At 30.5% G+C, this 25,275-nt stretch overlaps 1 protein-coding gene across 5 annotated transcripts in view; it reads left to right on the forward strand.

Annotated features, from left to right (window-relative positions):
* The window catches only part of PCMTD1 (protein-L-isoaspartate (D-aspartate) O-methyltransferase domain containing 1), a 44,755-nt gene extending 19,983 nt beyond the window's left edge, over nt 1–24,772 (forward strand). For 4 of the 5 annotated variants that reach the window (XM_051970210.1, XM_051970212.1, XM_051970213.1 and 1 more), the window contains 4 exons: nt 1,862–1,964; nt 17,467–17,638; nt 19,188–19,311; nt 21,893–24,772. In XM_051970210.1, the coding sequence (XP_051826170.1) occupies nt 1,862–1,964; nt 17,467–17,638; nt 19,188–19,311; nt 21,893–22,260 (767 nt within the window). In that variant the 3' untranslated portion in view covers nt 22,261–24,772. Of the gene's footprint in view, nt 1–1,861; nt 1,965–8,140; nt 8,331–17,466; nt 17,639–19,187; nt 19,312–21,892 lie in introns of those variants that run through there. The other variant, XM_051970214.1, reaches the window with a different exon arrangement.
* The last annotated feature ends 503 nt before the right edge of the window (nt 24,773–25,275 follow it).

Below are 25,275 nucleotides of genomic sequence, written 5' to 3' on the forward strand. Positions count from 1 at the left end.
TAGGTTAATCAATACAAAAATTTAATTAAGTTATAATAAGGGTTCATTTAATGAAACATTAACAACTTTTTTTTTTAAAAACGAGGACAATATTTTAATTTTAGTAATTGTAAATACATTTGGTGGCTGAATTTTGCCCTTTAATAGTTTGATTCAAGATAGGATCTAAATAAAGATAATGACATTGTCAAAGCCCTCGAAAAATTTTTGCTAAATTTTGTGACATCTTACAGCCCTAAAATTCAGTTCTAAACTGAAGTAGGTCTACTGCATGTCATATTTTTTGCTTTTTAACAAAAAATATTGTTTTAACTATAACTTAGTTTATAGTAAAAAGGAAATGACCTCATATTGCACTAGATGCATAGTCTTGATGCTATTAGATACTAGATTAAAAACTCACCAAATCAGGCAGCAGGAAATTCCAAAAGAATTAAAACCAAACACTTGGAAATAGCATCAGAACCTGAAAAGGGAAAATTGGTAGAGAAAAATTTTTATAGTAAAAGTGGCTTGTTTTCTATGGGTAATTTTGGAATTTAGTTTAACTAAAGTTGCATAAATAGAATTAGAGCTAAGTGTTCATAAAGAGTGAAAGTATATATGCATATTAAAGACTTGTTTACTTTTGAATTAGGTTTAAATATAATTCCTATTTATTTGCACTTGGTACTTCCATAGTCTGCTTGGAAACACCAACACGAACAATGAGCTTCAAATTTTTATATTGTGTGAGATGAGTAAGTTTTAAAAATTCATTTTTGATTGAGGATATGCAATGTCAAAAGTTAAAAAGCTTCACAAATTAAAAGAATTCTCCATAATTCTGGGAATAAAAATGAATTACTCCTTATCAAAAGGGAAAGGTTCAATTTAGAGGGAGAAATAAATATTAAAAAAAAAAAAAAACAACCACCAGGTATGACTTGGTATAAAGACAAAAGGATATTGGAAACAAAAGTATGCACTTAACCAGAAGCTGCTTTCCCACATTCTGGTTTTTTAAGCAAGTTGTACTTATATGTGCATATTGAAGAGCAGTGAAAAGATTAAATTCTTTGCAAACAATAAAACAGCACAAAACTATTGTATAAGTATTTACTAAAGATCTACATAATAATATGTCAGGAAAAAAGTTGTGTAAAATACTATTTTGTTCTCTCTAGTACCATGTAGGTTTTTTTTTTTTTTTTTTAAATTCATTTGGACTTTATAGTCTTATAAATGAGATGTGCACAGATAACTTCAATATAATATCAGTGCCTGGTAAAAATAAAATGAGAATTCAGATGTTGGAAAGATCACTAACCTGGAATAGTCAGGGAATAATTCACAGAGGAAGATAATTATAACCTTTGAAACTCCTTGGTCTTATTTAATCTTTACCAATATGGGACTAGAGTCCATAGATATCAAAGATAAGCAAATTAGAGCTAATGGCAAAAGTGCAAAATTCTCATATCCAAGCTTTAGGAATAGATTTCCTGTTAGATTTTAACTATTAAGAATGATGAAGATAACTTATTTTACAGTCTTTTATAAAAAATGAACTGAGGTGTATACTGCTTATTTTTCTCCTATTTCTAAGATGAGATTCATTCATTCTATTAATAAGATCTTGCCACGTACAAGCCACTATTAGGTTCTAGAAATACAAAGATAGATATGATATAGGCCCTGTAATAAAGCTTACCTAATAGCAGAAAATAATACACATTTGATGGAGCTAGATATCAACATACTTGAAGTCCTGTTCACAAGGCTCTTGAGATACATAAATAAGCATAGATTCTAAAAAGGGACTATAAAAGAGCATATCATCATTATTATTTTCATAAAAATGCTGCTGCTACGATTGCAGGTCCTTTTGGAATAAATCATGGAATTGAGCTTCACTCAGATGTGGTGGATTATGCCAAGGAAAAACTCGAGAGCTTCATCAAAAATAGTGATAGCTTTGATAAGTAAGTATTGAAATCTGCAGTTTTTATTGGAAAACCACAAACAATTATTTTATCCATTAAAAATATTTTGGTATTTATATGTATAAGTTATAACTTAGTGAAATTTTTTCTGAGGTGCTTTGAAAATAAGTTTAAATACTGTGTATTAATGTGAAAATAATGCTTTTGATTTAATTGGTAAAAAAAAAACCCAATACTCAGTTCTGAAAATTCTTTAACATTATAAATCTACCATATTTAAATAAACTTCTTGTTAAAGCTTAAAATTTTCCATTTCATATAAGTAATACCACCAGTAGTACTTTATTATTTTAGATACCTTATTGTATTGTGGGGTCATGTTTATTAAGGATCATATCATTATCTTGATGGAATTTGTGATTGGAATTGGAGCTGGGAGCCCAGGAGTCTATCCTAGTCATATGTATCATTTGATAACACTTTAAAAAAAATTTATATTATAAAATTTATACTTTTCAAAATTTAAAGTATATCATCCATGTGGTAGCTGTTTACTTTTGGAAAGTAAGTGAAATAATTTGTTTCCAAAGAATAGTTGATGAGAAGTTATGTGTTCCTTCTCTTCCATCCTTATCATCTTAAGCATTATTATAGATCCTCCTAACTTATGAGGAAGTTATCAAAAATTTAGTTTTTTGCCTATTAGGAAGACAACATTTTCTCATGGAAAGAAAGTGTTGTACAATATTTAACCATTAAAAAAAAGTGAAGTATAAATGTAAAATATATTAGAATAGAATTACTACCTATAATAATGTTTTTGTGAGGAAATACATTCAAAATTCATTTCTGGCTCAGTTCCTAGAGGTGACTCCACCCCCCCCCCCCCCACCCCCATCCCCACCCCCATCAGAACAGGAGTCCAGACTCAAAGGTTAAAGGTGGGAAAAAAATAAAAGGTTCCAGGGATAGGTAGTGAAGAGGAATGAAAGATAGGTTTGATCAACAATTGCCTTTCCTTTTCTTCTGAGACATAATACATCATCTGCAGTAAGACTATAAGATGAGATTTTACCTCTTTTCCCCTTTTATGCAGCTGACTAAAGCTGACTGTTGGAACAAGGGGAGTGAAAGAGGGAAGAAAAAAGAATATATGCATATATGTGTGTGTGTGTGTGTATACATACATACATACATACATACATACATATGTGTATGTGTATAAAAAGGAACATTTCTTCCCTTTCATCTTTTTCCTCTGTTTAGGCAATCCATTTTTTTAGTGCCTAAAAAAGGGAATCTTCTGAGGAAGAAAGGGGCATTTTTTTCACCTGCTGAGCTGAGATGGCTATTTACATATCAGTTTAGGAATTCCCAATCTACTGTTTTCTAATTCCATGATTTCTGAGCTACAATTTGCTAAGTTTCTAGTGATATTTATGTATATTAAAACAACATTTAAAATATAATTCACATTTTGAATTATTTTCCAAGAGTTGATCTACATATATATTCTTAAGGAATTGTTAGAATATTTGCAAGCAACTGAGCTTAATGAGCAAGGAGTTTATTTTAAAGAAAAAAAAAATCCCTGCTATAAACCTTTATATCTGCCTCTGGAAGGTGTGATTAACTAAGGTAAGTTGATAATATTACTATGAAAATAATACCTCAGAATTTTCCATTTGTCTTTTTAAAAAGCAATTTCCATAAAAATAAAATACTTTGCAAAAATAATATCTCTTTGTTTTCAATTTGGGGATAGTACATATACAAAAAGGGCTGTCTTATATATCCCAGTGACAATACAGTATATAAGATCTTTTTTTAAAAATCACATCGTATTTGAATGCTTTTCCAATTATAAGAGGGCTTCACAAATCATCCTAATGCAAAGCAGAATAGGAGTTGGAATGTAAGTTTAACAGGACAGTATTAACTAATTGCAAGTTTTATGGAATTTAGACTACATTCTGTCAAGTAGTAATAAATAACCTTGTTTCTTGATTACTAAAATAACAAATGTATAGTAATACATTCAGTAATTTTATGTTTATTACCTTTTAATTTGTTGCTTTTTAAAAAAAATGCTACATTTTCCATTTTTAAAAAATTAGCAATTTATGTTTGACTAAATGAATTGTCACCTTCACTTTTGAGTTTTATGTATTTTATAAGTTAGTTAAAATGAAGTAAATAGAAAATATTTGGCTAAACAGTCTTGAAATTTTTGTTTATGATTATATTAACAGATTTTTAAAAATTTGGTAAATATAAGATTTTGTAATATAATTTAGATGTAACATTTTGAAACAATGAATTCAGTCTTATCTTTAAATTAATTATGGAAGAATTAGGTTAACCTAAAATAAATTTACATAGTGCTTTTGAAGCTTAATGAAAATATTCAGTTGGTATAGGAAATGTTTCATTCTTTATTAATAACAACAATAGTTACGATATATAGATTACATAAGGTTAGATAGTAAAGTAAGGTGAGATTGAGGCTGTTTAACTTTGGAAAACTAATTATGTTGGCATGTTTTCAGAGCTGTTTGGGGATAGAATTTTATCTTTTATGACTTTTTGTAGGGGTAAATGAGGGGAGGGCAGGCCCAGGTAAATAATGTTCATCCCTTCCCTTTCATACCCAGTAGATGGATAAAGAGTACTTGTGTAATTACACATATTCACTTCTGCTGTAGAGGAAGAAGTATTTAGTGGTTTGGGAAATCCAATCTAATCCCAGATATTACCATTTAATTTTAAACAAATCACATAATATTTTGACAACTCCCAAATTCATAATCTATAAAATAGAGCCAATGTTAAGGATAAATACTATTTGTATGTCCTGCTTCATAGGAATAAGCTGCAAAAATGTAATGTCTCATTTTCTGGCTTTCTCAAAAGCTCAAGGAGAGGAAAACGTTAATATAAACACTCTACACTTTTGTCTTTTATGTTCCTACAAATCAAACTTTCCTGAAGTTATTTCAGATTTAGATTAACCTACAAGTACCTATATAGATAATAGTATGCATATTTTATTTGATGATAAAAGAGCTCAAGCATGAAAACCTAACACCCAATGGTCTCTGTTAATGAGGAGCCAGAAGAAAATGGATAGTTGAGCATCAGATGAGACTTTTTTGGATCCTTCTGGCTACTTAATTTGTGTATTTTATATATTAATTCCTTAACAAACTATAAACTTTGAGGGTAGGTACTTTTTACATTTTAGTTTAATAACCTAATTCCTGACACATAACCAGATACTTAATAAATGTTTGTTAATTGAACAGAACTCAATTTTAGTTTAAATAAAACTTTACACGTGTTAATAAAAATTAACTGTATAAATACTGAATATGAAAGAGAAATTTTGAATGTGAAAGAGGAAGTATGATTAGTCAAAACTTGTGGGAAAATAACTGGGAATTTTAATGGAGTACAAGTTTCATTTGAGTCAGCAATTTGAAAACTTAATATTTCAGATTATACTTTTAGGAAAGTCTGGATAAAGAGTTTCTTAATCTAGGGTCTGTGAACTTGGTTTAATTACATATATACAATACATACAAATAAATGTGTATTATTTAGAATAAATTTCCTTTTAAAAAATCTTCATATTTCATAGATTTAATAATATGGGGAAGGTGTCTATAGGTTTCACCAGACTGGCAAAAAAGTCTAGGCATATGTTGCAGAAAAGTACATTATGATTTATAATGAAAGAGGTAATCATTTTAATCCCACTGTATTCTGTCCTGACCAGATCATATTTATTCCCAATTTTGGGTACTGGATTTTAGCAGCAATATGGATAAAAATACTAGAGCCCCAAACTAAGATGGCATAACCAAGATGATGATTTTATGCCATAAATTGAAACCACTAGGGCTTGAAGACGGAATATTAAGGAATATTAAGGTATTCTGAATACCTATTATTCAGAAATCTGGGAACTTCTGTCACCTGGAAAAGAGTACAGGTTTGTTCTGACTGACCCCAGAGGACAGTAGTAGTAGCAGCAATTAAGAATTATCTCTTATTAGACAATTATTTGAAATAAGAGACATTTATCTTATGGTCCTTTTTTTCCCACCTAGATAACATTTGTATTATTGTTATAGGAAAATAGGAAATCCTTTGCCTGACATTTAAAGTTTTTCATATCATCATCATTGCTATCTAATTCTCTAGTTCATAATATTCTCCATCTGTTCTTTGCAATTAGGCTAAGCTGTCCCCTGTTAGTACTGGAATACATTCTATGCTCCTGTCACAATGCCTTTAGACACTTAGGTGGTCCTACATGTCTGGGATGTATTTAGTCTTTTTGTGCCTCAAAGAATCCCTGTCTATCTTTAAAGCACATTTCAGGTGCTTTTCCTGAACCATACTAATGTTAATGCTCTCTCCTTAAAATTAATCTGTTGTATGTATTTTGTATTTCTTTATGTGTCTATACAGTATCCTCGCAGTAGAATGTAAAATCCTAAAGGCAAGGCTTGTTTACTTTGCCTTTGCCACCTGTATTTAGCACAGTGCCTTCAGAGGACTTGAATTGTACCAGTATCTGTCTCAGGGTTTGTTTTACATTGAAGACTCTTAAGGAGTTGATTAGTACATCTTTAAAAATGTTGCTTTTAAAAAAGTTGCTCATGAGAAAAGCATCCCTAGTATTCAGAAGAATTATTGTATAAAAATTTAAACTATATTCTATTTCAAGCAAGGAAAAACTGGTTATAGAAAAAAACTGGTTATAAAACTGGTTAGAGTCAGGAAACCCGAGTTTAGTCTAGATTCTACCACTAAGGGATCTCTTCATCTTTAAAGTTCAATTGTAACTAAAATACAATTTGTAATTGCAGTGGAGAAAGGGAAGTGTAGATGTGGATGGAAACCAAGCTGTATTAGCTTCACTTTTATTTCATCTTTCCCATCTAGTCCAACTTTGTGCAAAAATCTGTTTTTTGTTTTGTTTTTTTTTGGGGGGGAGGAGTGTTTTGTTTTTTTTTTCCCCAAATGAGTTAAATGGAAAACTGCATTACTGAATTTATCATTTGCTTTTTGGATTGAAAATCTTGTCATATATCATTGAGATTTTTTTTGGGGGGTCTTCTGATTGAGTATAATTGCATGATTATTCTGATGTAAATCACAACCAAATTCATTAATCTCAAGAAATAGTAAATCCTTAGACCATTGACAGAAACATCAATTTGTCTCTCTTCACACAACTAAATAATAGAGGACAGAGAAGCAAGACACAAATTCAGGTCTTCTTTGGCTCCAAGGCTTTTCTTTCCTACTAAGTTCTTAAATAAATTTTACAAACTATTTTTGTTTTTATTCTAGAATAAACCTAGCAAATCCATATGACCATGCAAAAGGATTTTATTTTTTAAATAGAATTAATGTAGGGAAATTGTAAAACCAGGTGCTTTTGAGCAATTTCTAGTAAATACTAGTGAATCAGCAATATTTTTTATATTTCTGTGAAATATAAAATGAAATGTTGAAACTTTGGTTTTAAAAAGCATTCAATATTTGACAATAATCTTCTAAACTAAAACTAAAAGTTTTGTTGGAAACATTTCAATATATGCAGAAATCTCCAAAAAACTAATAGTGAATGTAATTGTCTAAATGACAGGATTAGAGAAGGGAGAGTCATATTCTTGGGGGGTGGGAGCGAAGGGGTGGGCTTATCTGAAAGGATTGTAAGTTTTCATTTTTTGTTTTCAAATTACATATAACCACTAGGGGAAAGTGAACACTTAGTTGTACTTAAATGGAAAATGGATAATCCCCTAGGAGATTGAGTTGATTTTTCTCCCTCTACATCCTCCTTCCTCCCCCTTCCCCCATTTGTATTTCTCTGTGTATTATCTCTTGGTTTCAAGTTTCTAAGAAGGTGTGGTATGAATGATTTTGAACATTTAAGAATTTGTTTTATCTGCTTATATCTCCTTCAATTTTTAAAATTTTGAACATTTATCAGAAGTAGTTTTTTCCCTCCAAATATGTTTTGATAACATGTTTTAAGAGAAAGTAATTTAATAAATTAGTTGAAGGGCTTTTAAAAAAATAAATGTATCCCAGAATGACGTATTTCTGTGGCACATTGTAAAATAGATGTGCAAAATGCCAGACCCCACTTCAACAGCATATTGAAGGGGAATGTTGTTTTTTCTACTCTTGGTCAGCTCCTAGACCTAGAATGTCCATCTAAGAGGGAAGCTGCAGGGCAAGGCTAGGTCACCCTGATCTCCTAGCAGCTTATCAAAAGAATTTTATGGGCAAGTTGGCAAGGTTCCCAGCTGTGAAAGAAATCACCTCTCCATCTCAAGATCAAGATATTACAGCATTCACCTCCCATTGAAAACCACAGCAAAGGTAAGTGATCAAGATCCTAGTGTTTTTTTTAGACAAATGTTTTTCCTGAAATTCTTAACTAAATTTTATATTTTTACTAAAGAAAATGTTGAGTTAATTTTCAATTTCAAATATTTATTGAATGCCTACTCTTTATAAGGCACTATGTATATTCACTTGGAGATATAAGCCCCCTAAAAATCTGTCCTGCCTTCAAGGAAGTGCATTCTACTGCGAGATTACAAAATTTATGTGAAAAAAGGGAGGGAGCCATGTAAAGCGCCAGGGAGCATGATTTTCAGGTATGGGAAAGAAGACAAGTAGGAATATATTGAGACTGGACCTTGACAAATATTTTATCTAATTCCAGTTTTTTTTTTTTTTTTTTTTTCTTTTTGGAGCTTTGTTAGTAGATCACCATAAACAGTGGAATTCAGGGTTAATGCAAAATGTTATTGAGATATTTTTATATAGAATGGCTTAAAGCCCTTTGATTTTAAAGATACTTTCATTCAGGAGGATGTTAGATAAATTGTAAAGAAAAAAAAAGTTATTTATCAAAAAACCTTTTCTTCAAAAACTAGAAGTCATATTTTCATTCAAGTCAGAATTTATTTCAGTTGACATTGAGACTAAAATCCTTCAAATTTCAGAAAAACATGTCATAAGTAAACTTAGAATATTATAGAGTAATATTTTAATTGTTTCAATCATCTTTAACTCTTCATGACCACATTTAGGATATTCTTGGCAAAGATGCTGGACGAGTTTGCCTTTTTCTTCAGCTTATTTTATAGATGAGGAAATGTAGGGCAATCATGTTTAAGTGACTCATCCCAGATCACTTAGCTTAGTAAGTGACTGAGTCTGGATTTGAACTCATGAAGATGAGTTTTCCTGAATTCTAAGCCCAGGGCTCTATCCACTGAGCCAGTTAGCTTCCCTTTATCAGTCATACATCAGAGTCTGTCATTCCCTCTTTCTCTCTTTTCCTAAGTCATATTGTCTACTTGAAATAGTTTGTCAAGGCCTCTTAGTAATATGTATTCACAGATGTACACACATAGGATTGAAATATCTAATGTATGCTATGTGTCTAGATATGATTTGGATAGATTGTTATATCAACGATAACATCAATATCATAAGATATGAATTAAGTATATTGTGAAAAATATAGTGTTTTTTTCCTCAGCTTCTTTGAAAAATTCTCATCACAAACTTCCAAAATCACCCTCAATCTAATTTTTGTCAGAATATTCTCCAAATTGTAAATTCTCAGAAAACATTTCCCAAATCATATGGTCATGCTTACTGATTTATGAAAACAGTTCAGTGATTTCTTTTGAAATATTCCTACCCAAACCACCTAGGTTTTCAGTTTAAATTGTTTGTGTTTTAACTTTATAACTTCACAGATGCCTAGAAATTATTTAAGTATGGTTGATATTCTATTGGCCTTCATATTTACTAATCTGATACCAATACTATGGTACTTTTCTGTTTATGATGATAAATTGATTTCAATATCATAATTGATGGAAAATGTCCTATTATATCCACAAACATTATGGCTGATTAAATTAACTATGGTGGCTCAATTCTATACCAAAATAACTATGTAGAGAATACTAAATATAGCCAGTGGTAGCTCTTACTGAGGAAGTGAAGATATTTGAATACTCAAGTACTATTCCAGTAGCTGTTACTGTTGTTTTCAGGGGCCTGTGAAAGGATAAAGTACTTTTTTTAGTTCTAGCACAATAATTCATTAGTGAATGAAGATATGAATTAAGTATATTGTGAAAAATAGTGTTGTTTTTTTCCTCTATATGTGCTGTTAAAATAAGTTTGTTTGTTTTTTTTACTAATGACTACCCTTAACACTTAAGCAGCCACATCACATGTGTTATATATATATATATATATATACGTGTGTGTGTGTATATATATACACATATATAAAACTTAGAAAATAAAGCAATCACTGAAGAATAGAATAATGTATGTTCAGTTTCATGCAGTCATGCACTCAAAAAGTAAAAGACTTTCTGCAATCTTACCAAATGACATATTGAGAGATGGTTTGAAATAATTATAAGACTGAAAGATACTTGGACCCTCTGGTGAGACCACACATATATGATGAAATTTCTAGAGCTGACTGGCAGTAGATACTGAAGGGGAAAAAATTGTAGTCATGATAGAAAAAATAAAAAAGTTTGAGTGTACTACTGTTATGTGAAAATAGGATACAATAATGCATTGTTTTATTAAAAGGATTATTATGTGTAAGAGTCAGAGTATTTCGCCAAATTTAGTTATATTTTGAAAGCAGGTATTATATTCATTTTACAGAGGACATGGTTATAGTCCTTCCTAAAAAATACTAATTTTGATAAGAGTTTTTAAGAGAAGATGACTTAATTTAGTTTAATAAATGAGCATGTTTGAACATTTAGGGTTGCTTATCTTGGAAGAGAAGGCTAAGGAGAGATTTGACCATGTCAGATATGTAAAGGATTTTAGAATTATATTAGAGGTCTTATTTATGTCTCTGAAGAACTAAAGAAGTTGAGAGAAGTTTAAATTAAAGCAGGAAAGATTTGTTAGACTTTAAGAAGAATTTCTTTGCAAGGTTAATCTATAGATTTTTAGCTTCTGAGGAAAGAGGAAATAGCAAAAGTAGCAGAATTTCGTAGAAAATATTTGGTTAAGATGTCTGTGGTGATAACATATGGATAAGACCGATGGGAAATACTGTTAATGTTTTTTCAAATACATAGTTTGGGAATGATAACTGATAAATTTAAATAAATGAGATAATTCTGAAAATTTAAATATGAAGAATTTCTATTAAGAGAATGCCAACTATTTTTAGTGATGTAGGAATAATCTTTCAGAGTCATATAGACAAATCATAGCCATTTTGAGAAAAGTAGTAATTGGTAATTTTAAAAAATGCTTCCCTCTAATATGACTAGAAAAATGTGTTAAACTCCAACAAAAGCATTTAGCATTACTTTGAGTTACAAGGTTATACATATGATATAGTCAAGATCAGAAATAAATTCAATTTCATTCCTTTCAATAATATTATTAAGAATCCACTGTCTTCTAGACACTGTGTTTGGGGTATAAAATACCACAATCTGGGGATGCAAAGTCTTGGAGTTTACGTTAATGGAATGAATTCAAAGTAGTGTGGATTTTGTAGTTTTGCTTTAATCTCAGTTTCCTCAAGTATAAAAGTTGAACAGTTGAGTAGAATAGCCTCTGAACTCTATTCAAGCTAGTTCTGTTAGCTTATGAATGGAGTTATTTATGTAAAATTCAAAATCCAAAGTGAGATGTAGCTTTCTCATTACTTAAGGATTAATAAAGTCTCACTCAGGTAGAGTCGAAGCCAATCTTAAAAAGCTGTCTGAAATCACATCACCTTGCACTGCTGACTGTAGACAAAGTCAGTATCTATACAAGCCATTGGATTCTTGTTGGATTAGAACAAAGTAAACTTTTACTAAGTGATCAGTGACATATATAAGAATTTAATTTTCTCCCCAAATCAAATCTGACCTAATGGTTTTGATGTGATGTCTGACAATTTACCATTTGGGATTATTGTTTTAAGAATATGAGATTTCTTTTGTGTTTCAAAAGAAGTTAACTATAGTCACTCAATGCCATATATATAGATGTAAATAATATAATTTAAAAATCTTTCCAGTTCTTGGCTCACAGTTTTGTCAAAGGGGTTTGGAACTAAAATGTTATTATACCATTTAATTTACAATATACAGATTCAGAATTTCCTAGGGCACAGACAGGTTGAGTGATATGGGAATGTTCACAGTTATCAGAATAATATTATAAACCTAGGTATTCTGGACTCTCAGGTTTACCCTCTATTCAAAATGCCATGGTGCTTTTGCGATATTTGTTTCAATAAGTAGAAACTTGTACAGAGTTGTGTCGGAATCTTTAGTTATGTTTTAAATAACCAGAAATTAAAAAAAAAATACCTACTCCCACCTGCTGCCTACTATTTTTAACAAAACTAGTTGATACTATCTCCTGGGAAAAAAAGTTTTACTGTGATTTTTTTTTTTTTTTTTTGCTTTATATAATCTTTTGGTCTAGCAACTAAGGGTATAGATATGTTTACACCCAAATTTTGATATGGAGATTTTCTAACATTTGCAAAATATACTTGGTTAGTGATGGGTAATGAATGTTAATAAAAAGTAAATTGCTATTTTTTATTTAAATTTCTTATAACAAAATGTGACATATTTATATATTGACAATCAGTCATGAATTATTTAAAGATTTTTCTTTTGAGGTAATGCAAAATATATTTCAGACATCAAAATAATACTAAATACTCAGAAAGGGTTCTGATAGATGCTGTTGAAGGATTAGTCCTGGTGCCTATGCTGTTCAACAATTTTATAAATTCAAATTTCAGTAAATATCTTTCACTATTACTTTTGTATCTAGTAAACAGAAAACTGGTCTTCATAGTCAGGAAGACTTTAAATTGAAGTTCCAACCCTGACATATACATCATTTGACCATAGCCATTTCAACTCCCCATAATCTTGATTAGTCATGATATGGGAGGTTTCTTTTCCAAGAGTTCCCTGGAGCAGTGAGATCATAGGTCAAAAGTCATAATACTTGCTTTTAAGTTGGATAAACTTAGATCAAGTTGTGAGTGGAATGCATATTAAATGTGTAGGTAAGTCAATTTAGAGGACTAGCAAAAATGTTGGAGGACAACATCTAAAAAGATATCAGCTTGGATCATGGGTATTGAATGTATGAAATAATACAGATAGCAATTTCTGAAGGAAAAAAATGGGTATTTAATGGATTGGAAACTATGAGAAATAGGAAGTTCTGAAAGGAATATTGGTTTTATGAAATTGATGAATTCTTTTGGATTTGCTGAATATGGAATTACAGTAGGACATCCAATTTGAAATGTTAAGTAGGCAGTTGTAAATGTGGGATTGAAGTCTCAGGAGAGAGACTAATAATAGATGTATAGATCTGGATATTATCAATATGAAAGGAATAATTAAAATACATGGGAACTGACAAATTCACAGAATATATAGTGCCAGAAGAGGATCCAAGGCAAAACCCCTAAGGAAAAGAGATTATAGGAAAAGCAGGAATGTAATGTTATGAGAACCCAGATATGAAAATGTATCTAGGTGAAGAATTTGGTTTTTTTTTTTTTTTTTAATAATAGCTAGATGACACATTGAATAGTATTCTGGAATTGGAGATTTCTTCCTTTGTTCAAATATGGCCTTGGATACTTAGTAGCTGTGTGACCCTAGACAAGTCACTTATTCATCGTTTGACAGTTTTCTCATCTGTAAAATGATCTGGAGAAGGAAATGGCAAACCTCTTTAGTATCTCTGCCATGAAAATCCCAAATGGGGTCATGACTGAAAACAGCTGATACTGTAGAGCCCAAGAAAGATTAGGTTTGCGGAAACGACCATCATATTTGATAATGAAAAGATAGCTGGTAATTTTGGAGAGACCAGTTAAAATTTAAGTCATAGAATTGAAAATTAAGTTATAGAGGATTTGGTAGAGAAGAGGCATCAAGAGGAGACAGCTTTTTCAAGAAATTTGGCTAAAATGAAGAAAAGATACAGGATGAAAGGGTGGAAGGTGGTAGGGTCTAATGAGTTTTTATTCTCCAGCAAGGAGAAAATTTGGACAAGTTTGGTCATAAAGAAGTAACCTAGTATATAGGAAGAGACTAAAGATTAGAGAGAGGGAGATAATGGTAGTGAAAGCAATCTGCTGGACATTAGAGGGGAGGGGATCAGAAATACATGTGTATGGAGGGATTGGTCTTGCTGGTATGGGACTCTACCATCAAATACTAGAGTAAAGGAGGATATAAGAAAGGATGTGATAGCAGGTTTGGCTAAGAGTAAAAAAGGAAAATTCCTGGTAATTGTTCTAATAAAAGAGGTTTGAACAACCACTTGGCTGAATGAGCTAAAAATTCAATTAAGGAAGAATAAAAGGTTTGTACTGCTGTCCTGAGGGTCCAGTTGAGTTTAGATATATTGTCTTTATAGATTGAAGGAGACTAGTTTTTTGTTCTTGGTCATCATATCAGTTAATACAAAGAAGTATTCGATGAAATTGCATGTTAAACACCTACTTTGTTTATGCTAGGTACTGTGTCACCAGTAGGGGACAAATGGAATAATCCCTCGACTCAGTCAAGTTAATTTTTAATAGAATTTTAATAGAACATGATATTAGATCATGGTATTGTCATAGGTTTGTGTTAGGGAAGAAGGTTGTTCATAAATTGATGACTTTTATAATTTGAGGCACTTAGAGAGAGGTATAACCAGCCCCTTGGAGGGATTTTCTTAGTTTCTGATTGCTGATTCACACATGTTGTTATGACTTATTAGTGTTCACATCAAAAAAGAACATAGAAAGTTGTTTAGTAAAAGAAAAACACATAGACTGTACATAGAAATCAAGAGTTTTATGAACTGCCCTGGGTCCCTCGGAAATTAACCATAACCTCAGGTTTTTTGTGGCAGTGTTCAAGAGGAAATTTGATGACCAAGATGAATTTTTTTTTTTTTTCATCACAGATGCCTGTTAGAAATAGTTTGAATTTCTGAGCCAACAATTTAGCATGTGGATCTGGACCTGGAGGAGCAGCAGTACAGCACAATAAATTATAGAAGAGCAAAAGCTTAATTGCCTTTTTTACTACTACTGCTGTAAATTATTTGGGCTTTACAGACTTGAGTGGAAGCTTTCAATTTCCTCAAAATATTATTCACTCCATAAAGGATATTGACACTTAACTGAGGCAGAAAAAAACAGATAGTACAGTCTAGTGGATAGGGTTCTAGGTTTAGTATTAGAAAGACCCAGGTTCACATCCTTCTTCATGCACTTAATATAAGATTTATTGTGACTATGAGCAAGTTACTCTGTGAGATTCAATTTTGTAAAGTATTTATACCTGTAGTATTTATCTCTTGTTCTTGCAGGGGTCTATTGTGATAAAAATTTTAGAAAAACAATTTTAGAAAAACTGCAGTGCTAACATAGGAATTGGCTTTGTGATTTCATGTAATTGCATTGATTGAGAGGATTTCAAATGAAAAAATTTTTCTCTGCTAGTGTAGGTTGGTACTTTCTCTGCAATTTACATTATAGAATTTGTCAGTAATATCATTCAGATATACAGACTATAAATACTGACTTTAGAAATCTGCAAATTTTAACATCTCTGTATTATGTATTTATTTTGATAAACATTTCCTAATTACATTTTAATCTGGTTCAGACAGTTTTGTGGGAAGCCTGTGAATTTGACTCTTTTCTAGGGTACTGAAAAATTAATTTTTAGTTATCTAGGGTCATAAAGTCAACATGTATCAGAGACTATACTTGAATTAATGTCTATCTGACAAAATGGTCTGTATTCATTCTGCAACGTTGCTTTTTAATACAAATCAATTATTTTTAGTAAAAAAATTTTATGCCTATTAAATCAGTCACCTGAGAACATGAGACTTAATCATTCTAGGGGCAGAATATATTCAAAAACAAAGAAGACATTACTTCATCAGATTGACCTACCTCAAGTCCAAAGGTGTTTCTGGGCTAACCTTTACCTTTAAAAAGATAGCTTTCACAAATAATTTTTCTTGAAGATTCTAAAGTATTTCCATGTTATATAAAATTTGACATAGCAATGTGAGAATTCCCTTTTGATAGAATAGGTTCTCTTAGAAGTGTTAGAGAAAGCAGTGTTAGAGATCTTATCAGCCAATATGTTACCACTTGAAGAGACATTATTAATAGTAGGCTCTCTGCTTGAATCCTTAGATTCAATTCTAATTTTTAAGTGTAATAAGTCTGCTTCTTTATATAACTTCTCATCCATTGGTCTCAATTCTGTTCCCTGGAATATTAGTCTTTAAAATATTTTGAAATTTGTTGTTACCTCCTCTATGTAAGTCCTAATTTTTAGAATAAATGTATCCCTAATTCATTTTGCTACATCACATAGGTTCACATCCCCTTATTGTCATAGTCAATTTCTCCTGGATACACTTTAGTTTGTTATATCTTAAAATATAACGCTCAGAACTGAATAGATGTGATCTGGTGAATGCAAATAACAGTAAGTGGAATTATTGCCTCCCTATTTTGAACACAAAGTGCACTTGAAGTTATTGAAATTGCATTTTTCTTTCTCATACTGCTTGCCAAAGTTTTTTTACCCCCAAGTGATGTCTTAGTTTTGTAATGTTGTCTTTATCACTCTTAATTTCAGTAGTTTAATCATTTTGAAAAGTCTTAAGAATTTTAAATAACAAAAATTAAATTCCATGTTGTGCCACTATTTTTTGTTTTTTTTCCTTTACACATATTTTGGATATATGTGCTGTGTATTTTATAAAGTAACTCACTATAAAACTTAACACAAACCAAAGAATATATTTATAGTTTAAACTGCTTTTCTTTATTAAAACTTTAAAAAAGATATGTTTCCCCCTAGAGGCTATTTTTCTAAGTTCAACTGAGTAGAGGCCTCTTCTTCAAAACTATTGTAGTAATTATGATCCAATTTTGTTATATATGGGAAGAGGAAAACAAGCTATGATTTCTCAGATTAGTTGGTTTAATTCTCTACAGTATATAGTGTCCTAGAGTTAAAATGTTTTGTAGTCTGAATTTAGCAGAAATCTTTTCAATCTTAGGAGCCTGTAATGTTTTATCTTGCATATGGTAATTATATTAAGCAAATTGGGAATGATTTCTCATGTGGTTAAAAATTATTGCTGTTAGTAGTAATGAGATAAGTACTTTCTAGAGTCTTCTAAATTGTATTGCAAAATATTTCAATAGAATCATGAGACCAAAATTGTAGTAGGATTTGCTTTGATTTAATTACTGACAATGAAAGGGAACTCAAAATTTTTACATTGAATTTGGATAGAATGATCTAAAAGAATCCCAGATTTTAAAGTTAATATTGTTTAACAAATGAGATTTTAAAAAAAATCATAGATTAATTTTTTTAAAAAGAGAATTTTCTTGAAATGCATATGTACACATGTATCTTTTTTTACACAGATTTGAGTTTTGTGAACCAGCATTTGTGGTTGGCAACTGCCTTGAAATAGCATCTGATAGCCATCAGTATGACCGGATTTATTGTGGAGCTGGTGTCCAGAAAGACCATGAAAACTACATGAAAATATTACTGAAAGTGGGAGGCATTCTAGTCATGCCTATAGAAGATCAGGTGATTTTACTATTGGTTTTTTACCTTAATAGTGTCAGAAGCATGAATGTGAAAATTTTTTTAAGTTTCATATATTATATCTTTTTTTATTGATAGTAGATTGGCATGGTTCTTGTGCTTACCTATTAAATTGAATTTAATAAAGAAATGGGAAACTGAAAAGGAAGAATTCCTAAAACTCATTTGGTCTTACAGTTAGGTAGAAGGAGAAAAATCTGACAATATAATGGCTTAGAAAATAAAAAAAATAAGGTCTTTACATAACATCAAATTTTCTCAATTCAATTTTTCAAAATAATTTTAAATATCGTGTAAGTATCCCTATTTCACAACCCCTTCCTCCCCCCCCCCCAAAAAAAAAAATCCTCTTTTATCCTGGTATATTTTTAGAAATGCCCTATTTGGATTACTGTGGAATGTTAGTAAGAAAATTTGCTTTTTGCTTTGTCTATATAAAAAATCAGGCATATTTCGGTAAAAGTTATATTCTATTTTTAGAGTAACTATTTTTAAGATTTTATTACAAATATAACATTTTTTAAGTGGGAAAAAACCGCTAAGTTAATAGTCATAATATTTGGTTCTAGATTTAACTCTGTGATTTTAAATAAACACTGCAAAACAAAAAAGCTTAGATCATGGAGGAATTTTTCCTTTCTAGTACTATGATTCTGTATTTCTGCCGAGTTCTGACTAATGATTTTGCTTTTGAGTTTTACATTTTTGTGCATTACTGGTTGTCTACATTAATAAGCTGTATTATAGTTAATAAATGTGTATTTATATCATATAGTGAATCAGTATAGGCAGGAAAAAAAATTCTGTGTTGAAAGTTTGCTTGTGCTCAATGTTACTGTATTTTCATTTTCATTATGATCCTTACTACATTTAACAAAGATTTAAAAAATAATGTTAAGCTATTAGTCTATGCATTAATAAACATTATTTTATATTGGCATGGGAATATATAGTTATTGACATAATATGCAAAGATGGCTCTCTTTCTTGACTGATGTTAGCGTGGAGGCACCTACTGATTTTCCAAGACTAGCATTGCATTTCTTCTGATCTTTTCACATTATTTACTGGTCTGACCCTTGAGAAGCAGAATTTATTGTTCATATAAGTGAAATGTAATGATCAAAGCAATGACAATTTTGTTAATCCTCAGTTTTTAACCAGCTGAATTTAGTGGAGACAAATCTTTTTTGACAGTGACTGAGAGTTTAACTTCTAAATGGTATTGCCTCAAATTGAGCCCCTCTGTGCCCTCTATTATATTTAACTATATAATTTTTTGATTTTAAATTAAAATCTTGTCTGTTAAAAACAGTGCATGATGATCATGTCTTTGATGACAAATACTAAAATCAAAAGTAACAGAAATAAACCTTTTACTATTCTACATCTGATACTCTTTTGTAAGGCTTGTCAATTTCTGATTACCTCCCTGAAATGATCAAGTAAAATGCTATAAGCCTAATTAGATTATTACAATTAAAGTAAGCCTTCTTTCCTAGATAAAACTGATTTTTTATTTTTCATTTAGTTAACTCAGATTATGCGAACTGGACAGAATACTTGGGAAAGCAAAAACATCCTTGCTGTTTCATTTGCTCCATTAATACAACCAAACAGGAATGATAATAGCAAACCAGATTCAGTGGGATTGCGTAAGTATTTTTGTTTTTTAAAGATTATAATTCCAAAGAATTGCTGCATTTAAACTTGTGTACTTAAAAATCAACCAACTAGATGATGTGTAACTAAATAGTGTAGAAGCACGGATTAATTGAATTTTAAAAATATTTTTATGTAATGGATTTTTAATTATGTTTTATATCAGTTTATTATTTTGCCCTCAGATCATGTTTTACATATAAATTGTATTCATTATTTACATAAAAACTCATGGATTATTTTGCTAACTGTATTGCAGTGATGATGTTATGTTTGCTGCACATAGAAACTTTTGTAGGACTGTGTTCTAAGAGTGCTTAAACTTTTTAAATTTCATAAAATTATATATCTGTACCAAAATTAGTTGAGACTCTATTTTAGCTTTTAGGGAACTGCTGTATTATAATTAAATACCAAATTAGCAGAATTGATGCCACTGCTTTGTAAAAGATGCTTTTAAAGTAGGTGGATGAAAAGAAATGAGAAAGAGAACTCAAGAAATCATAACTTCATTGGCACCTCATTGGCACATTAAAAACTTGACTTTTATAGTTGCCTAACTGTAAGCTTTATGCAAAAAAAGCACAAGTCAATTTTGGGAATTCACAGTATCAGTTGAAAAAGCATTTGAATGCCTACTGAACCCATAGCACTATGTAAAAATAAAATCACAAATAGTCTGTCAGCACTCAATATCCTTTCCTATTTTACCTGCTCATTTTTGTTTTGTATTTAAAAAAAAAAAATTAGAATTGAGTATTTTTTAAAAGCATAATTACTGTAATTATTTAGATATTCCCTCTAACTTCAAATACAAGTTTTTTTTTAATCATATCACATTTATGTATTATATAAATACTTTTACGTCTGTATATTTTAAAACAAGTGATAGTTATGAAAAAAGACAAAGTATTTTTACATGACAAAACCAGGGCTCAAAACCAGGGGTTCAAAAATATGTCCTTTTCGCTTTTCTCCCAGGAAGAGCTGATTTTTTTCTTAATAAATAAAAATTTATGAAATGAATGACTAATAATTATGTTTAATCAGTCAATTTATAGTAACATAACAAAATCTCTTGAAATTTAAAATTATTTTAAAGATTCAGTAGAGTGAACAATATCTGAATTAAATGTCCTTTTTCTAAAACTAAGAGTTTTTTCATCTGAGAACATTTCAGTAATTATACTAATCAGAAAGGGTCAAAAACCTAAAAATACTATGAAAATATTTTGAACATTTAAAAAACTATTAAATTACAATAAATAACTTTTCAAAATATGATAAGTCTTCTGTGTTTATCACAAACTTTAGTTGTCTTCAGTGTGGTTTTTAAAACAATAGACTATAACAAGAATTCTTTAAATTTCGTTTAATAGGGAACTAAAAGCAATAAAACAGAACTTTATTTAAAAAAATATTGCTTCATCTTTTTACTTTAAAAGTTTGTACATTTCTAACATGCTTCAGTTCAGTGTGTTATGTTAATAAGGCATAATTTTATTTGTGTTAGAAATGTACTTTGAACTACCTAAAATTGCTACTGTTTTTTTATCTATAATAAACAAACTCCCATCCTAAAGTAGAATAAAAACAAATATTAAACTTTTTGCATCATTTTAGTGAATGTTCAGAGAAGCATGCTGATATTAAGATATCTTAATGCTAAAAGGTTGCATCTACACAAAGTTTAGCAAGTAATTCATAAGATTTGTTGGTGGCTCAGGATTTTATGGATTTGTAAAACTGTCCCTTTAGGAGTTAATATTTAAATGTGTAAGAGTATACACAATTGAAGAAGTTACAAAAAAATGGTGTAGGACATCACAAGGGCTAATAATGTGTGTGTGGAGGAAGCTGCAGAGCTAAACTATTCTTCTGTGATTAACACCTAAATTTGGTTGCAGACACATTCCCCAATGACTTAAAGAATATATATTTGCTTTGTTAAATAGTTATAGTAAGTAACAGAGCTTTAGTGCTTCTGCAAAGGTATTTTCTCCCTTTTGTTTGCATTCCTAGAATCTGAATTTTGAGGGACTACTTGTTCTTAAAAGTTGATCCTCAGCTCTTATCTGTTGTGATTAGGCCAGTGATATCAAATTCAGGAAGGAAGGGGGCACTAAACCATGCATAAGGTCCGCTGTAGGCAAATACTGACTTAAGAAAACCAAACCTGTCAATAGCTGTTTTTACCATATTATCATTTATTTGTTAAATATTTCTATTTTAATTTGGTTCCATCATCCTCAAAAGTATTTGAGGGCAACATGTTATTAGCCATGGAAGAGTGAGAAGAGAATAAGCAAACTGCTTTGATCAAGAAAGAATTAAGAAAATTGGTGGTGAGAGAGAAAATTTCAGCAGGAAGAACGATAAGTGGCACTTTTTAATGGAACCAATCAGCTTATTTCACTTTCTTCCATCTTTTTAGTACCTTAAAAATTTTTTTTATCATCTTGTTGGCATTTACTAAAGTATAAGATTAACTTCACAATTTCTTTTTTAAGAAATTTTAAAATTATTTCTGGAATTAAAATAGAAATACAATTCTTCTTTTATCTTTTTCTTTAGCCCCATGTGCTGTCAGGAATCTACAAGACTTGGCTAGGATTTATATTCGGCGCACACTTAGAAACTTCATAAATGATGAGATGCAAGCCAAAGGTATTTCTCAGAAGGCCCCTCCCAAGAGAAAAAGAAAAAGAGTTAAACAAAGAATTAACACATATGTATTTGTGGGCAATCAACTTATCCCTCAGACTCTAGATAGTGAGGATGAGGAAAAAATGGAAGAAGACCACAAAGAAGAGGAAGAGAAGGACAACAATGAAGCCTTGAAACCAGAGGAACCCCCTCAGAATCTATTACGAGAGAAAATCATGAGACTACCCCTACCTGAGTCTTTAAAAGCATACTTGACATACTTTAGGGATAAATAACTCATAAGAAGTAGAAAGGATGCCTGACAATTCCTTTATTCTTGAAAATGTAGCATTTGTTATAAATAGATCAACAGATACAATTATGTTTTTCACTGAGACAGAATTACAATGAAAAAGCATAGCTAATTTGTGTCTTGTAATAAGGAAGACTTAGATTTAACAGTGATGAAAGTCCCTTTTATAAAATCTATTTTTCTTTAAATTTTGAAAAATACTGTTTTAACCAAGAGAGAGTGCAAACTAATCAAGGTGGATGGGAAAAAAAATCTTACTGATTTGTATTGGGTAAAGGATAAATGAAATTTTATATTTGGTTAAGTAGATGATGTGTTTATGTGTTCTGATTTGAATGGTTATTATTGGCATTTTTTCCTAGGAAAGATTTTAAAACATGAAGACCTACTTCTAATAATGACAGTAAACTCTTTGTAGACTATTTACTATACTTTATTGCAATCACTATTGCTGGGTTGTTATAGATATATTATGGGTAATACATAAGTGCAATAATTGAGTACAGATACTGAATAAAGTGGCTTTAATAAAAATGCTATGTCTCTGGTAATCAGACAGCCCTGCTACTTTGGCATTTGTAGCTACTGCCAAAAGGTTTAGGGGATGGGAAATTACTGTTTCTCTCATAGAGACAATTAAAGGCACATCATGGTAATATTAAGGCAAATATATAGTTAATATAGCTGTTTGTATGAATGTGCTATGGTTTCATTCTAAATGTGGAGATCCAGTTTTGGGAATTTTAAAAGATCATATTGAGGGTTTTTTTTTTTTTTTTTTTTTGTACTTCATGGTATGGTTATTACACATTTGGCAAAAAAATTATTGATCCTACATTTAAAATATGAATATAGACTAGGAAATGGAAGCATTAGCTAATCTTTGTTGGATCATTGTATTAGCAGGGCTATTAGGTTTGTTAAGCAGATGCACTTTAGTAAGTGGAACTTAAACTTCTGAATATTTTTCTTTTATGAGATAGGACTGTGTAGGCATATATATGCTTTTGGACAGAACTTTCAAGGATAAACAATTTTCACAGATTTTAATCAATTTTTTTTTTTTTTTTTTTGCTTTTCTGCCTGTGCATGTGTGTGTGCCTATGCGTGTGCGTGCGTGCGTGTGTGTGTATGTGTGTGTGTGTGTGTGTATGTATACATGCATGCATGCGCACTTAAGGCGTAAGAGTCATAGGATAACTTGGGACCTATCATATGCTCATTGGACTCCTTTCCTTTTATTCTTTTTATTTGTTTGGAAAAGTTATTGGTATTTTCACTTTAGCTTTATGGGTTGCTTTTTTTTTTTTTTTTAATTTTTAAGCCTGCCTAATGTTTGAATCTTAGTTGTAGCATATCAGTGACAGACTAGTTAGAAAATTGAATAAAATGTTTGTAAAAGCCACTATGAACAGAAATATTTTGTGTATTGGGCCCAATGGAAGTCATTCCTTAGCAAGAAAACTTGCATGTAAAGTAATTACTACTGAAATAATAGTATTATATCAATTATATTTGTTAAATAATTAAACATAGTACATTGCCCTGTTATTATTACCAGCAGCATCACAATTAATATGTAGTGTATTTTCTCAAGGAAACTAGCCAATATGAACATGGTATAACAGGTTTATTATCTGCCTATGAAGATTCAAACATTAGTGGTAACACATAAATATACAAATTTAGCTCTACTGTACATAATCTAAAATTAAGTATGTAGAGTATTTTGTTTCACTTTCTTACATCACTAGTTTCACTTATTATGTAAATTGAGTGTCTTAGTGATACTTAAAGTAATTTCCTAAAAGGTCAGTCTGTATTTTGTATCTTTGAGGGAATAGAGATTTTCATGGTCTTTCAACAAAATAGAATAAACTATAACTGCTATTGGAAAATAATCTAGTAAATTTCATTTACTGGAATATTACACTTGTATTTTTTTTTTAAACAGTTGCATTTAAAAGTTTTTATAAGCAATAGTATTAGGGTCAATTTTGAAATATTAGTTTACCAGGAGTGTTTGTCTTTTGATTTGGATATTTTGTTTCTGATAAAATTTAATCTTAACTTCCAGTTGCCCACCTATTTTCTAGCTGATGTGGGAAAATTTACATTTTGTTCCTTAACTTTCTTTTGGAGCCTGAAGCCAATATATAAAAATACAAAGATGTTCATTTTAATGATTCACTTCTTTAAGAAGAAAGCTTTCTCATAGAATGCATGTGAAGACAGACTTTTTCATTGCATTTCATTCTCTCCTATACTTGATAAGATGGATAATAGATAAGCAAGATTACTCAGTGTTTAATCTTTGTCATTGAAATGTTTTTTTTTTTCCTTTTTTGGTTTTGTTTTTAAAGGTGCATTCATTTTACATTTGCGAATTTATTATTGCCTTTAAATAAAGACTTAGAAAAACAATATTAAAATGAGATTTTGCATTTGTTAATAGAGACAGATTATAATAAATAAAACTTGTGGTTTGTGCTTAATATTCTTTTCATATTTATGATTGTGGGAAACATAGGGGTATAACTGATTATTCAGTGGAATTTTTGAAGAGACATTTTGATTTAATGAAAAGTGCTAGACTTGAATTTTCAAGTCCTAGACCCAGTCCTGGCCTTACCACACAGCCACTTTTACAAATTTGGACAAATCACTTAATGCCCTAATTTCATCTCTAAAATGAAAGAGTGCCAACTCAATCCAGCTCTAAATCTGATCTTGTAAGTTGAAAAGGTGGATCGTGTAATTAAATCTTATAATTTTAGAGCTATTGGATAACACATGAAATTCTTGTCTACTTCATTTTAGAAAAGAGGAGACTAGAAAAAGGAAATTGTTCAATGACAGTGTTAGACAGTGCTAGATGCCCTAATATCACACCTCGTTGTTGACATGGACAAGTACACTGATTTCATAGATAAGTGTAATTCCCCTTGTTATGCATCATAATAGATTTTAATGAATGAAGCTCTCAAACATTTCATAA

This window comes from Antechinus flavipes, chromosome 1 (genome assembly GCF_016432865.1).
Source record: "Antechinus flavipes isolate AdamAnt ecotype Samford, QLD, Australia chromosome 1, AdamAnt_v2, whole genome shotgun sequence".
Lineage (NCBI taxonomy): Eukaryota > Metazoa > Chordata > Mammalia > Dasyuromorphia > Dasyuridae > Antechinus > Antechinus flavipes.